Source organism: Vespa velutina, chromosome 24 (genome assembly GCF_912470025.1).
Source record: "Vespa velutina chromosome 24, iVesVel2.1, whole genome shotgun sequence".
Taxonomy (NCBI): Eukaryota; Metazoa; Arthropoda; class Insecta; order Hymenoptera; family Vespidae; genus Vespa; species Vespa velutina.
Window position 1 is genome coordinate 2,272,986 of NC_062211.1, and position 12,500 is coordinate 2,285,485.

At 25.7% G+C, this 12,500-nt stretch overlaps 2 protein-coding genes and 1 long non-coding RNA gene across 10 annotated transcripts in view; 2 read left to right on the forward strand and 1 right to left on the reverse strand.

Annotated features, from left to right (window-relative positions):
• Positions 1 to 3,365, forward strand: part of LOC124956873 (calcium uptake protein 3, mitochondrial) — a 35,015-nt gene extending 31,650 nt beyond the window's left edge. For all 6 annotated transcript variants that reach the window (XM_047513225.1, XM_047513223.1, XM_047513222.1 and 3 more), the window contains 5 exons: positions 547 to 675; positions 1,412 to 1,635; positions 2,114 to 2,271; positions 2,382 to 2,539; positions 3,285 to 3,365. In XM_047513225.1, the coding sequence (XP_047369181.1) occupies positions 547 to 675; positions 1,412 to 1,635; positions 2,114 to 2,271; positions 2,382 to 2,539; positions 3,285 to 3,353 (738 nt within the window). In that variant the 3' untranslated portion in view covers positions 3,354 to 3,365. The remainder of the gene's footprint in view (positions 1 to 546; positions 676 to 1,411; positions 1,636 to 2,113; positions 2,272 to 2,381; positions 2,540 to 3,284) is intronic.
• On the reverse strand, positions 864 to 11,408 carry LOC124956874. Its single transcript, XR_007103390.1, has 6 exons — positions 11,273 to 11,408; positions 10,087 to 10,230; positions 9,136 to 9,226; positions 7,994 to 8,075; positions 3,793 to 4,132; positions 864 to 939 (listed from the first exon to the last, which is right to left on the reverse strand). It is a non-coding gene; the product is annotated as an uncharacterized LOC124956874 (long non-coding RNA).
• The window catches only part of LOC124956872 (inactive serine/threonine-protein kinase TEX14-like), a 16,173-nt gene continuing 7,283 nt past the window's right edge, over positions 3,611 to 12,500 (forward strand). Inside the window, exons 1-2 of one of the 3 annotated variants that reach the window (XM_047513220.1) lie at positions 3,611 to 4,142; positions 11,275 to 11,334. Coding sequence is in view for 2 of the 3 variants with exons in the window: in XM_047513218.1 (XP_047369174.1) it covers positions 5,919 to 5,953; positions 11,275 to 11,334 (95 nt within the window). In the remaining variant the exon portion in view is untranslated. Of the gene's footprint in view, positions 4,143 to 5,413; positions 5,954 to 11,274; positions 11,335 to 11,627; positions 11,908 to 12,500 lie in introns of those variants that run through there. The other 2 variants (XM_047513218.1, XM_047513219.1) reach the window with 2 other exon arrangements.

A 12,500-nucleotide genomic window follows, 5' to 3' on the forward strand; every position in this document is an offset into this window, starting at 1 on the left:
AAAAAAAAAAGAAAAAGAAAAGAAAAAATACATTGACATTGTGTCACAAGTGTCAATTTACTAATCCTAAGTATAATTTCACATATACCTACACATAAAATAATATGCTTTTCGTCCTCTCTTCCCCAACCCCCATCCCCATCCCCTTCTCATTATCTAATTCATTTTTTGTGCTAATGCATTTTTAAAATTTATATTTCAGATAGATTAAATCCTGGAAAATGAAATCATGCCTCATTAATATGTCGTGCAAGTAAAGTGTGTATAATTTCTAATAACAATATATATGTATGTGCATGCATATGTATGCGTGTGTGTGTGTGTGTGTTTGCATGTTTATGTTATTATGTGAAATAATTTGATAATTTTCACAATACATATTTATTTCTTGCTATCATTATCTTTATCTCTCTCTGTCTCTCTCTCTCTCTGTCTCTCTCTCTCTCTCTCTCTTTCTTTCTATATATGTATATAATGTATATATACATTATGTACATATTTCTCTCTTCTTCTATTTATCAATCTTTAAATGCACATGTGACGCAGATGGAAAAAGTCTTTAGTCATGCATGGAGAGGACGTCATGGTGGTGAAACGAAAGACGAGTTGGAACATTTGAATCAACGTCAAGAAAGTCCTGAAGAGATCCAAGGACAATATATAAACGATGATCAGGTATTGATAAAAGAGATTTTTTTCTTCGGTTTTATAATCAACGTCGTTTTTCGATATCAATAGTTGCTTGTTAAGATTAAGAAAATTTTTCATCGTTAAACGTGAAATCGATTTGAATTTCCTTTCCCTTTCCTTTCCTTTCAATTTCTTTTTCTTTTTTTTTTTTTTTTTCTTTCATGAATATTTTGTCCAATATCGACACAACAATTACAAAAGATCATGAATTTAATCCCAACTGTATAATATATATATTTTTGATAGGATCTGTAAGAAAGGATATGAAATATATTAATATTATATGTTTAATGATATGTATATTAATTGTCTATAATAATAATAATTAAAAAAAAAAAAAAATATATATATATATATATACATAAAAAGATTTAATAATATAAATTTAAAAATGAATATATATAATTTAATTCTATATATATATATATATATATATATATATATATATATATAGAATTAAATTATTATTAATATTATAAAGACTATATTAAATAAAAGTTATACTTAAAAAAAAAAAAAGAAAAAAGAAGGATTACAAATAAAAAATTTTCAGATAAGAAATAACAATTAATATTCTTCAAATGTAATTCAAATAAAATTATTAAAGTATTATATAAATGTATAAATTGGAAATTATATAAAATTATAATAGTGGGGATTAAAATATAATCTTTATTATAAATTATGTTAAATATATATATATATATATATATATATATAGGGTCTACAAAGACGACATGCGGTTGACACAACTCTGATGATACATTTCTTTGGAAAAGATGGTAACCATGAATTAAAATACGAAGATTTCCGTCGTTTCATGGAGAATCTACAACATGAGGTATTAGAATTGGAGTTTCATGAATATAGCAAAGGTCATGATACTATAAATGAATTGGATTTTGCTAAAATATTATTAAGATACACTGAATTGGACGTCGACGAGTAAGATGGCTTCTATTAAAATTTATTTCATATAAATTTTCATTTTTTATCATGTATTTATCTATATATATATATATATATATATATATACGTTTGCATGTGTGTATTATAATAACGTATAATAATAATAATAATAATAATAAATACATATATCATTACATATGCTATAAAATTTATTTCACGTAATGATAATGATATTATTTTTATTATACATTATTATATTATTATATAAAAAGAAAAAAAAAAAATATATTTTACTATATCATTAATACGTTATCAGATAGGCCCGATTATATTTCCTATAATTGAATTATTTCATTCAAATCAATGAGTCAACGTTTAAAAAATAAATTCTATGAACATGGTTTTTCTTTTTTCTCTTCTTTTTGTAAAATCAATCAAATATTTATCTGATAACAAACTAGTATTTAATACTGTTTGCGTTGATAAAGATTAAACGAATTGATAACTCTTGCAGATTCGATAAATATTTGGAAAGAATGATAGATAGATCCGATCTACAGATCGGTATTACTTTCGACGAGTTTCGACGTTTCTATCAATTTTTAAATAATCTTGATGATTTTTCAATAGCCATGCAAATGTATACATTGGCTGATCATCCGATATCTAAAGGTATATATATATAAAAAAAAAAAAATTTTATTATTATTTATCTCCCCACCCACTCATCCAGTCCTCCCACTTCATCCGTCCTCAGCTAAAAAAATGATTTTAATTTACAGATGAATTTCAACGTGCCGTTAAAATATGCACCGGATCTGTACTTTCTTCCCATATTATTGATACAGTGTTTGCATTATTTGATGAAGATGGTGATGGACAATTGTCTTACAAAGAGTTCATAGCGATTATGAAAGATCGCCTTAAAAGAGGATTTAAGGTATCATCCTACAAATAAATTATTCATTTATATATATATATATATATATATATATATATCATAATCTTATAAATAATCTCCATTAATATATAATATCTATAAAAATATTCCAGATATTTGTCTCCCCGAATAATATTTATATTTGAAAAATATATTTCCAATATAAATATTTCTAAATTTTTATCAAATCAAATCAAATTAACGAACAATTTATATTGCAATACCAAAAATAATCCCCGTTTTAATCTCACAGAAAGTATTTCTTAATTAATTTTCTCATATATAATATCAAGCGCCTGTAATCAGATTATAAGTTCACTTTGATATACACCGATGCATGGTGGGAAAACGTTCTCTAGGGGCAGCCCATTTCATTCTTTCTCCCACCTTGTTATACTTTCTTAATTAATAACAAATATATTTTCACGCTGTTACAGCTGGATTTTCATTAGAAGAATAAATTAATTATATATATATATATATATAAACAAATAAAAAAACAAATAAGATAAAAAACAATTTCTAGAAAAAAAAAAATAAGAAAAAGAAAATTTAAATTAAATAAAACAACTTTCGAAAATTATTTCGAAAGAAAATAATTTAAAATTCGTAATATATATATATATAAAAAAAAAAAAAAAAAAAAAAAAAAAAAAAAAAAAAAAAAAAAAAATCCAGTTTCGTAACGAGCTCGAAAATGTGAAATAACCATAGAATAACATTGACTTTTATTCCTTCTTCGTAGTCTCAGCAACGGAACGAAGGTCGTGAGGCATTTAAATATTGCGTGAAACAAGAAATGAAAGCACCTTGAAAAGTTAAAAACGTCAGGCCAAAAAGATGCAACGCATTATTTCAATAGGATATAATATCGTGCCTATATTAAAAAAAAAAAAAAAAATCATCCTATTACCACATAGTATTCTAATATATATATATATATAATTTTTTTTTTAAGTAATTAATTAATATATTATTTATCAATCAATCACGTAGAAAGAAAGGAAGAGAAGAGTCTCAATAATAATTGAATCTTCAAGTTCGAAGAGGAAACCAAAGAGAGAAAAAATGAAAGAAAGAAAAAAAAAAAAGAAAAAAAAGAAAGAAAAAAAAAAAATAAGGCTTGTAAGTCATTATTAAAAGATCTCGAAAAGTTCAACTTATAAATATAATGTTAAGTTTTTTTTCACCCATTTGCTTTTTTTTTTTCCAATTAATAATAATAATAATAATAATAATAATAAAAGGTATACCTGGTAAAATAAATGCTTTCGTCCAGTACTCACTCGTTCATTGTTTCCTCTTGTTTTATAAAACTATTCGTATTCGTACACTCTCAGCTCAGTTCGCCTAATTTCCTCGTTCTCTCTCGTCATCATCAATATAACCGAAGTATGTATGTACTCACAGTATATATACATATATATATATATATATATATATCTGTATATACCCTGTGATTCCTTTCGGTTATATATTGTACTAGATAACGTTGAATGTAGTCGGTCTCGTTAAGTTTGAAAGGGAAGCCGCCGCCGTCGCCGCCATGAATAAATTCCAACCCAACAACGCCTTCAAATGTATTATACAGTTCTGCGGAAAAGTAAGAAAAATAAACAAGAAATGAGTATTTTTTTTTTCTTTTTTTTTTTTTTTTTTTTCTAACAAATATTTCGATTATAATTTCTAATATAATTATCATAATTAATTCTCGTAAACAATTGCACGTTGATCTGTGCATTGAAATTGATTGTGATAATTTATATATATATATATATATATATATATATATATATATATATATTTTTTTTTATTAATGAATTAATTTATTTATTAATTTATTTATTTATTCACAATATAATCGATCTAACGAACGAATTAATTTTGACAATTATTATTATTATTATTATTATTATATGTAACATGTCAATATATGTTAATCCAGTTAATGAATTAATTCTGATAACATTGATCCAATCGTATCGTATTAATTCTGACGTTGAATTAACGTAAAAGGATTAATATGACATAATAATATTAATAATCTTGACCTTATCGTTCGAATAATCTAATTCATATTCATTTCTCTCCATATCGAATTAATCGGATTAATTCGTTTAATATTAATTCTTTGCGATTATCTTCATGCATTCAATTATCGAATTCATTTTTCTGACAATGCTTCCATCCATTATTCAATTATCAAATTAATTCTCGAGATATCAAATTTGACATACAAAAAAAAAAAAAATAAAAAAAAAATAAATAAATAAGTGAATAAAAAGAAAATAAATGAAATAAAGAAGTATCATCCATATTAAAAATATTATCAAAAGGAAGGATCGCTTAGAATCTAATATACCTATATATATATATATATATATATATATATACATATGCTAACACATACTAAATATACTTAATGAATATCTTATACTAAACGATCATCATCTTACACCAGGCGTATAAATATTAAAACACACACTCAAGTATAATATACAATATATATATATATACAAAATATGTACATACACATACATGTGCGTGTATGTGTGTGTAAAACAATACGGATATAATACTCTGTCGGTTCTCATGCGAATGAATAAAACCTGAAATTAGAGCTAAAAAAAAAAAAAAAAAAAAAAAAAAAAAAAAAGAAAGAATAATAAAACAAAAAGGATGAGAAGTCGCAAGCAAGCAAATCCACAAAAAATAAAAAAGAATAATAATAATAATACTAAAAAAAAAAAAAAGAAAGAAAAATGGCATTAAAATTCAAAGAATGAAAAATAAGGAAGGACAAACAAAACAAAAAAAAAAAAAGAAAGAGCTACGTAACAGAGAGAAACAGAGAGAGAGAGAGAGAGAGAGAGAGAGAGAGAAAGAATCAAAAGTATTAAACTTCTTTCTCTCTCTCTCCCTCCCTCCCTCCCACCAATCGGCCCTCTCCCCCTCTTCACCCTGAATATCAACAGAAATCCCGCAACTTCTCTTGAAGAGCAAATAAGCAAGAGGTAGGTGGGGAGGAGGGGGTGGACCGTAGATAAAAGTGGGGAAGAGAGAGAGAAAGAGCGAGAGAGAAAGAGAAAGAGAGAAAGAGAGAAGAGCAAACGTTGGTAGTGCGAACAAATGTTTGGAAACGTACTGTCAGACGATCGCGAAGTGTCGCGAGACAAGGAGAAGGAGATCCGTTACGCGTTCTTCTGCTTCTTATTATCGTTTTTATTTTTTTCCCTAATAACATTACTACCTTCTATCACAAAGTTAAAAAGAAAAAATAAAAAACGGAATAAAGTATCATCGGTCAATCGATTGAAAATATATCATAATCGACATATTAAAAAAAGACGTATTCGCTTTGTGCCGTTTCAATTACGTTATGGGAATGTTAGGAGTATTTAAGTGGCTCCGAAAGTAAGTCCTTACAATTAATCATTTATGATATTATTTACATTGCACAAAATTATTCATTTCTTTACAATTCAAATTATATATATATATATATATATATGCATGTTTATGTGTGTGTGAGTTAGAAAATTTTTATAAATTAATATAAAACTTTTTATATATAAATAAAGAAAAAAATATTAACTTGCAATAATTTTCAATGTAATTTTTTCAACAGTAAGATTTAATATTACTTGTAAGAGAACAAGATCAACATCTTCCATGTAATTTGAATCATACAGAGAGATGTGACCTTTATACCAAAATACATGAAGCTTATCATATTACAAACTCTTCATCGATAACTCTCTCTCTCTCTCTTTCTTTCATTTTTTTTTTCTTTTCCTGTTCATTTAACGAATTCATTTGAATATATATTCTTATATTTTGTTATATATATATATATATATATATTAATTCTTTGAAGGAGTAACAGGCTCACCAGTCACTTTCATTAGAATCTAACGTTAGTTCTATCTTTTGCATGTGTGTGTATATATATATATATATATATATATATATATATATATACATGTATACAACGGTTTTATAACATTAAACTATGTATATTTTTTTCATTATAACATCATGATTGAAAAGGTGAAGGACGTTTACATTCGTGTCAAGTATAACGATAACAAGAACGAAACTCGGTTTAAATCTATTATTGTGTTTATTTGTACATATGTGCGTCTTTCTGTGTGTGTGTGTGTGTACATGTGTGTTGATAAAAGATTTTGTTAATATCTATATAAAGTTATTGAGAGAAGATCAACGACAAATGATTTTGAAACAATCAACATGATCTATCTTTCTTATCTGTAATATCTTTCGTTTGATTCCATTCTATTCTAAATTCTATTTTATTTGTTATCTAATTTATTAATTACAATATTAATAAAAATGATCTTTCCATTGAAATGTTTCTATGATTTTTAATATATATAATAATACTTATATATAATAGTACTTATATCTATATAATAATAATAATAATAATAATAATAATATATGCACTAAAGTATATATAAACATTAATATATTATCAATATGATATTATTAGTACATTATAATAATATTTTTTTTACATACATATAACATTATTAGAGAGAAATAGAAAATTAGCTCATATATATATATTATATATCTATACGTATAATAATTCAAAAATATTATTAACATACAAATAATATACATTATTCACATGTATCATATACATTATGTATACGTATACAATTACATTATGCAAAAATAATATTTTAGAATTGTTACATTAAAAATTTCTAAAAAATTTTATACACACACGCACACACACAAACACAACATACGTAAAAAAAAAAAATACTACACTAAATAATGTCAAAGTGATCAAGTAAAACAATTGTTTGTGATTTTGTACTCTGCTAGCAAGTGAACGTTTTTTCTCTCTTTTTTTTCTTTTTTTTTTTTTTTTTTACGCTCGAAAATATTCTCTCATTCTCTATTCCCACTCTCCCCCTGCCTCTCCTCCTTACTCCACCTTTCCTTAGAAAATAAATGTTCGAAAAATTTTCAAGCGTGTCGAAGACACGGGCTAATTATCTTAGTGTGCCCAAAAGAACGAGAGCCCCTGTGTCGTTTCGATCTTACGTGTTACTTCTTAAAAACCGTTACCAGAATCGATTCTCTTACTTCCTTACCTTACCTCAGCTTAGATACACAAGATATATGATAGCATTATTATTATTTTATAGATGTACACGTATTTCTCATATCTTTCTCATTTTCTCGAATATAATAAAGTAAGTACTTGGAGATCGTTACAACAGATTCCGTTGTTATTTCACTCATCTGATCTTATATCATACATATATATATATATGGGTGTGCGTGTATGTGTGTATATATATATCCAGATATAGATAAAATTGAAATGAAAAATAAATTATAATGTTAGATAATGTTTGCAAGCGAATATGAAAGAGGTAAAAAAGAAATTTATATTAATGGAATTTATTTACTTACTTGGATGAGTTTATGATAGAAAAATTCCTCTTCATTTATGTTTTTTCTTTTCCTCTTTTTTCTAGAGAGAATTCTTTTCATCCTGTAAAAAAGGAAATATATTTATATTTTTTTTTTTTTTATTTTATTTCAATTTGTCAGATAGATGTATGTATGTATATATATATGTATATAAGTACGTATGTACGTATGTATGTATGTATGTAGGTCAAATTAGATCATGAAATGGAATTAGAAAGAAAACATAGTGTCGGTATAGGTAATGTTTGTAAAGTGAAATTTAGAAATTTTGATATTGGAAGATTTATTCAATAAAATTTATTTGTTAATGTAATGGATTAATTTATTTTTATTTAAAAGATAAAAACTTCATTTTTCAAAAGATCTGTAAAAGAAATCTATATACTTATTTTCTTTTCAATCTGTTATATGTATTTAGTTTCTATTAGATTAGAAAATATAAAAATACTATATATATTAATATATAATATATACAGGTCAAATTGAAACAAAAATTAATAGAAAGGAAATTATAAAAAGAAAAAAAAAAAGAAAAATACACGATATTTCCACTCCTATAAAATTTTCAGCACTTTCTATAAACAAAAAAAAAATTTGTCGCATTTGTTTATGTCAAATGAAATTAAGTAATGTAATTGGAAAGAATATATAGAATGTTGGATAATGTTTGTAGGTTATGCTGAGTGATAGGAAAAAAATGTATAAAAATGAGACTTAACAAAAAAACATTTTTTCATTTTTAAAGAATTTCCTTACGATTTTTTCATTTATTTTTTCTTATTAATTTTTCAAAAATGAAAATGGAATCTCTATTTTTTTTCTTGTTTTTTTTTTTTTTTTTTTTTTTTTTTTTTTTTTTTTTTTTTTTTTTTTTTTTTTTTTTTTTTTTTATCTCGTCACAAATATTTAGATCAAATTAAATTAAGAAATAAAAAAGTTGATAAGAGATTAGAAAAAAAAAAAGAAACAAAAATGAAATTTCCTTTTTTTTTCTCCTACAAGGAATCTATCTTCTTTTTTTAACTCATTATATATATAAATACATACATATTTACATACATACATACATATAGATCGAAAAAAAAAAAGAAAAGTTAATAGAAATAAAAATTTATACTTACAAACTCGAACGAATGAACTTTCTGAACAAAATCTCTTCGACGAAGTAAGATGAATATTTTCACTTTCGAAATATTTTTGTTCTCATATCTCCTACAAAAAAAAGCAATTCTGTTTTATTTTCTAACGACAATTTGTTGCAGGATATTATTTATTTTATCTGGAAAATAACGAGACAATGCATTTCGCGCGAAATAATCGATATTTATCGCGATAACTTTAACGCATTTTATTATCTCTGCGCGTAACTTTGAATATTTCGCGACGGGTCCATTATTTTTTTCAACTAACGTTTTTATTGGACGAGTCCACTTTTTCTTTTCTTCCAACCGAATTCTGATTGGACGAGTCCATTTGTTTTTTTTTTTTGTTCAATTAACCTCTTATCGGACGAGTCCATTTTTTATTAACGATGCAATAATAAAAATCTTATTAATTCGATCATACTTTTATAATTTCTATAAAATAATCCAAATCACTGATTCAAAATACATGCACACATATATATATATATATATATATACACACACACACGCATATACGTATCGATAAAAAAATAAATAATATTAATAAAAGTTGCACGCAATTCGAAATGAAATCAACGAGACAAGTGTAACGAATTTGGCGCCATTTTTAATTGCGAACGAAATGAAAAACGTAATACCACAAAAATAAAAAAGGAAATAAAAATAAAAAAAAAAGCTAAACTAAAGAACAAAACGAATAAATCACATCGATATATAAAACTATATAATATGGATCGATGAGGATCACTGTTGCATTTTACGATCTGAAACTATGAAAAAGTAAATAAATAAATAAATAAATATAATAAAAGAAAGTAATACATTCTTAAAACATAAATTTCGTCTCTGTTCTAATAGAATAGAATAGAATAGAATGGAATAGAATAGAATAGAATAGAGTAGAATAAGAATTTAACAGTTACCTACTTTTCTCAAGATCGTAGACTCGCTCGAATGACCTCCGTGATCTCTTGCCACGTATAAATAACGATCGTAAGATCGTAAGATCTTAAGATCTTTCTCCTCTTTCAATCTCACGTGAACAGGTGCATCTTCCTCTTACGTTTTCATCTGTAAAAATAATTCATATATTAATACCCATATTAATACTCATAAATAAATACATGCATGTAGTATTATGTATTAGTATATAAAACTATATAATATTATACACATACATATACAAACATAATAGTATATAATTTATATAATAAAATATATACACATATACATACATATATCTATATATATATATATAAACTTATGAATTAGAATATAGAATATAGAATATAGAATATATGTATATATATATATATATATATATATATTCTAATCAAAGTAACAACACGTATCTGATTACCATTAAAAGAAGATATCCCCGTTAATATTAGTACCAACTATAGTCACTAGATAATAGTAATACGGATCTTAAAAATAAAGTCTCGGACATGATTAACATTTATTAAATATTCCAATGTGCTTTGATACTTTCTCTATTAAGATTCAAGTAATGAATGTATTTCAATGTATACAACCTGCATATGCAAATTGGATTAATAATGAGTTCAACTTGTCTTCCGTATATATAATATACGCAACCAATTATATACACACGCACACACACATACATACAAGTAACACACATAAGAGTATAGATGCGTGTACGTGCGTGCGTGCGTGCGTGCGTGCGTGCGTGAGAGAAAGAGAGAGAGACTGACAATGAGAAACTAGTTCTATACGAAATTCTAACGTTACATAGAGTAACATAAGTTATATATACAAGGTAATAATGATCAAGACAAAGGAAATAAAATATTGAGAGAAAGTTTATGATCTCAACGATCGTTTAATTCGATGAAAATCGAAAAGAAATCGTTAAAATGATCCCTCTCCCTTTTTGCTCAAACCACGAATCCATTATCATTTTTGATCATTCGATCGTATTTTTCAAAGATATAAAACTCTTACGTTTTATCGTTTCGTTAAAATATATATTCACGATTTTGTAATACTTTTCTATTTCTTTTTTATTAATGTCTCACGTAATTCCGATTGATTATTAATCTTTCTTATAAATATGGATTATATATACATATATTGTATTTATACTTACAGAGATATTGGCTATCGGGATAGAAGCAGACGTAGTTTGTCGAGACAATCAACCTTTTCGAAGTAAGTAACTCATAACGATTTACTAAATGTCCGTTACCAGTTGCGCGATGGGGGGCGTGAAGGGAAAAGAGGAACTCTCCCTGCACATATATATAATATATATATATATACACATACACATTTATAAAAAGTAACGGTAATCGTCTAATTAGCCAATTAAAAATTACGATAAAAATGAGCCAATGAGATAACTCCTTTCATAATACGTTTACTCGAAAATTATATTCGTTGGTCCAATAAGACGTAATATATTTCGATTGTTCTGATTGGTTTTCATCCATAATTTTGTTTAGTTTAACGCTAACCGGTGGTGCCATCGTTGATCGATTATCGAATTTGACATCAGTAAAATATAATTCGGTTAGATCAGAGAAGTGAAAAATAAAAACAAAAAAAGAAAAAAAAGAGAAGTAGTATGAAAGGAAAGTAAAGAGAATTTCAAAGAGAGAGAAAAAAAGAAAGAAAGAGAAAGGGGCAAAGAGAGAGAGAGAGAGAGAAAATGTCGATTTCTTATACGACGATTTGCAATGCAAAGAAACGACGACAAAGGGCGAAAAGTGCCGATGAAGTTGCGTAAGTTCGATCTCCTTTTTTTTTTTTACTTTCCTTCTGTATGAATCCGGCATAACCTCATTAAAACTCATGATCATTTTATTAGACGTTTTATCGTTGCGCGTTGCGTATTATCTCTTGTGAATAATCTTTCGAATCTGTTTAAAATAGTAAAATGAAAAACTAAGTAAATTCGGAAAATTTAGAACTCTTTAATCAATTATTTTCAAACGTAATGATTTTTATCGCAAGGATTTGATTTACCGTTGCTTCTACGATCGCGCGAATTATCCCTTGAGAATCTTTCGAACTTGTTTGAATGAGAAAACGAAGTTCGTTCGAGAAATTAACAATTTTTTTTTTTTTTTTTTTTTTTTTTTTTTTTCCTTAAAGAATCGCCATTAAACCTACGATTTTTATCGCGAAGATTGATTACCGTTGCTTTACGGTCGTGCGAATTATCCCTTGAGAATCTTTCGAACTTGTTTGAATAGAAAACGAAGTCCGTTTGAGAAATTAAACAATTTTTTTTAACGAATCTCTATAAAATGTATGATTTTTATCGGGAGGATTGATTGCCGTTCCTTTACGGTCGCACGAATTATTCCTTGAGA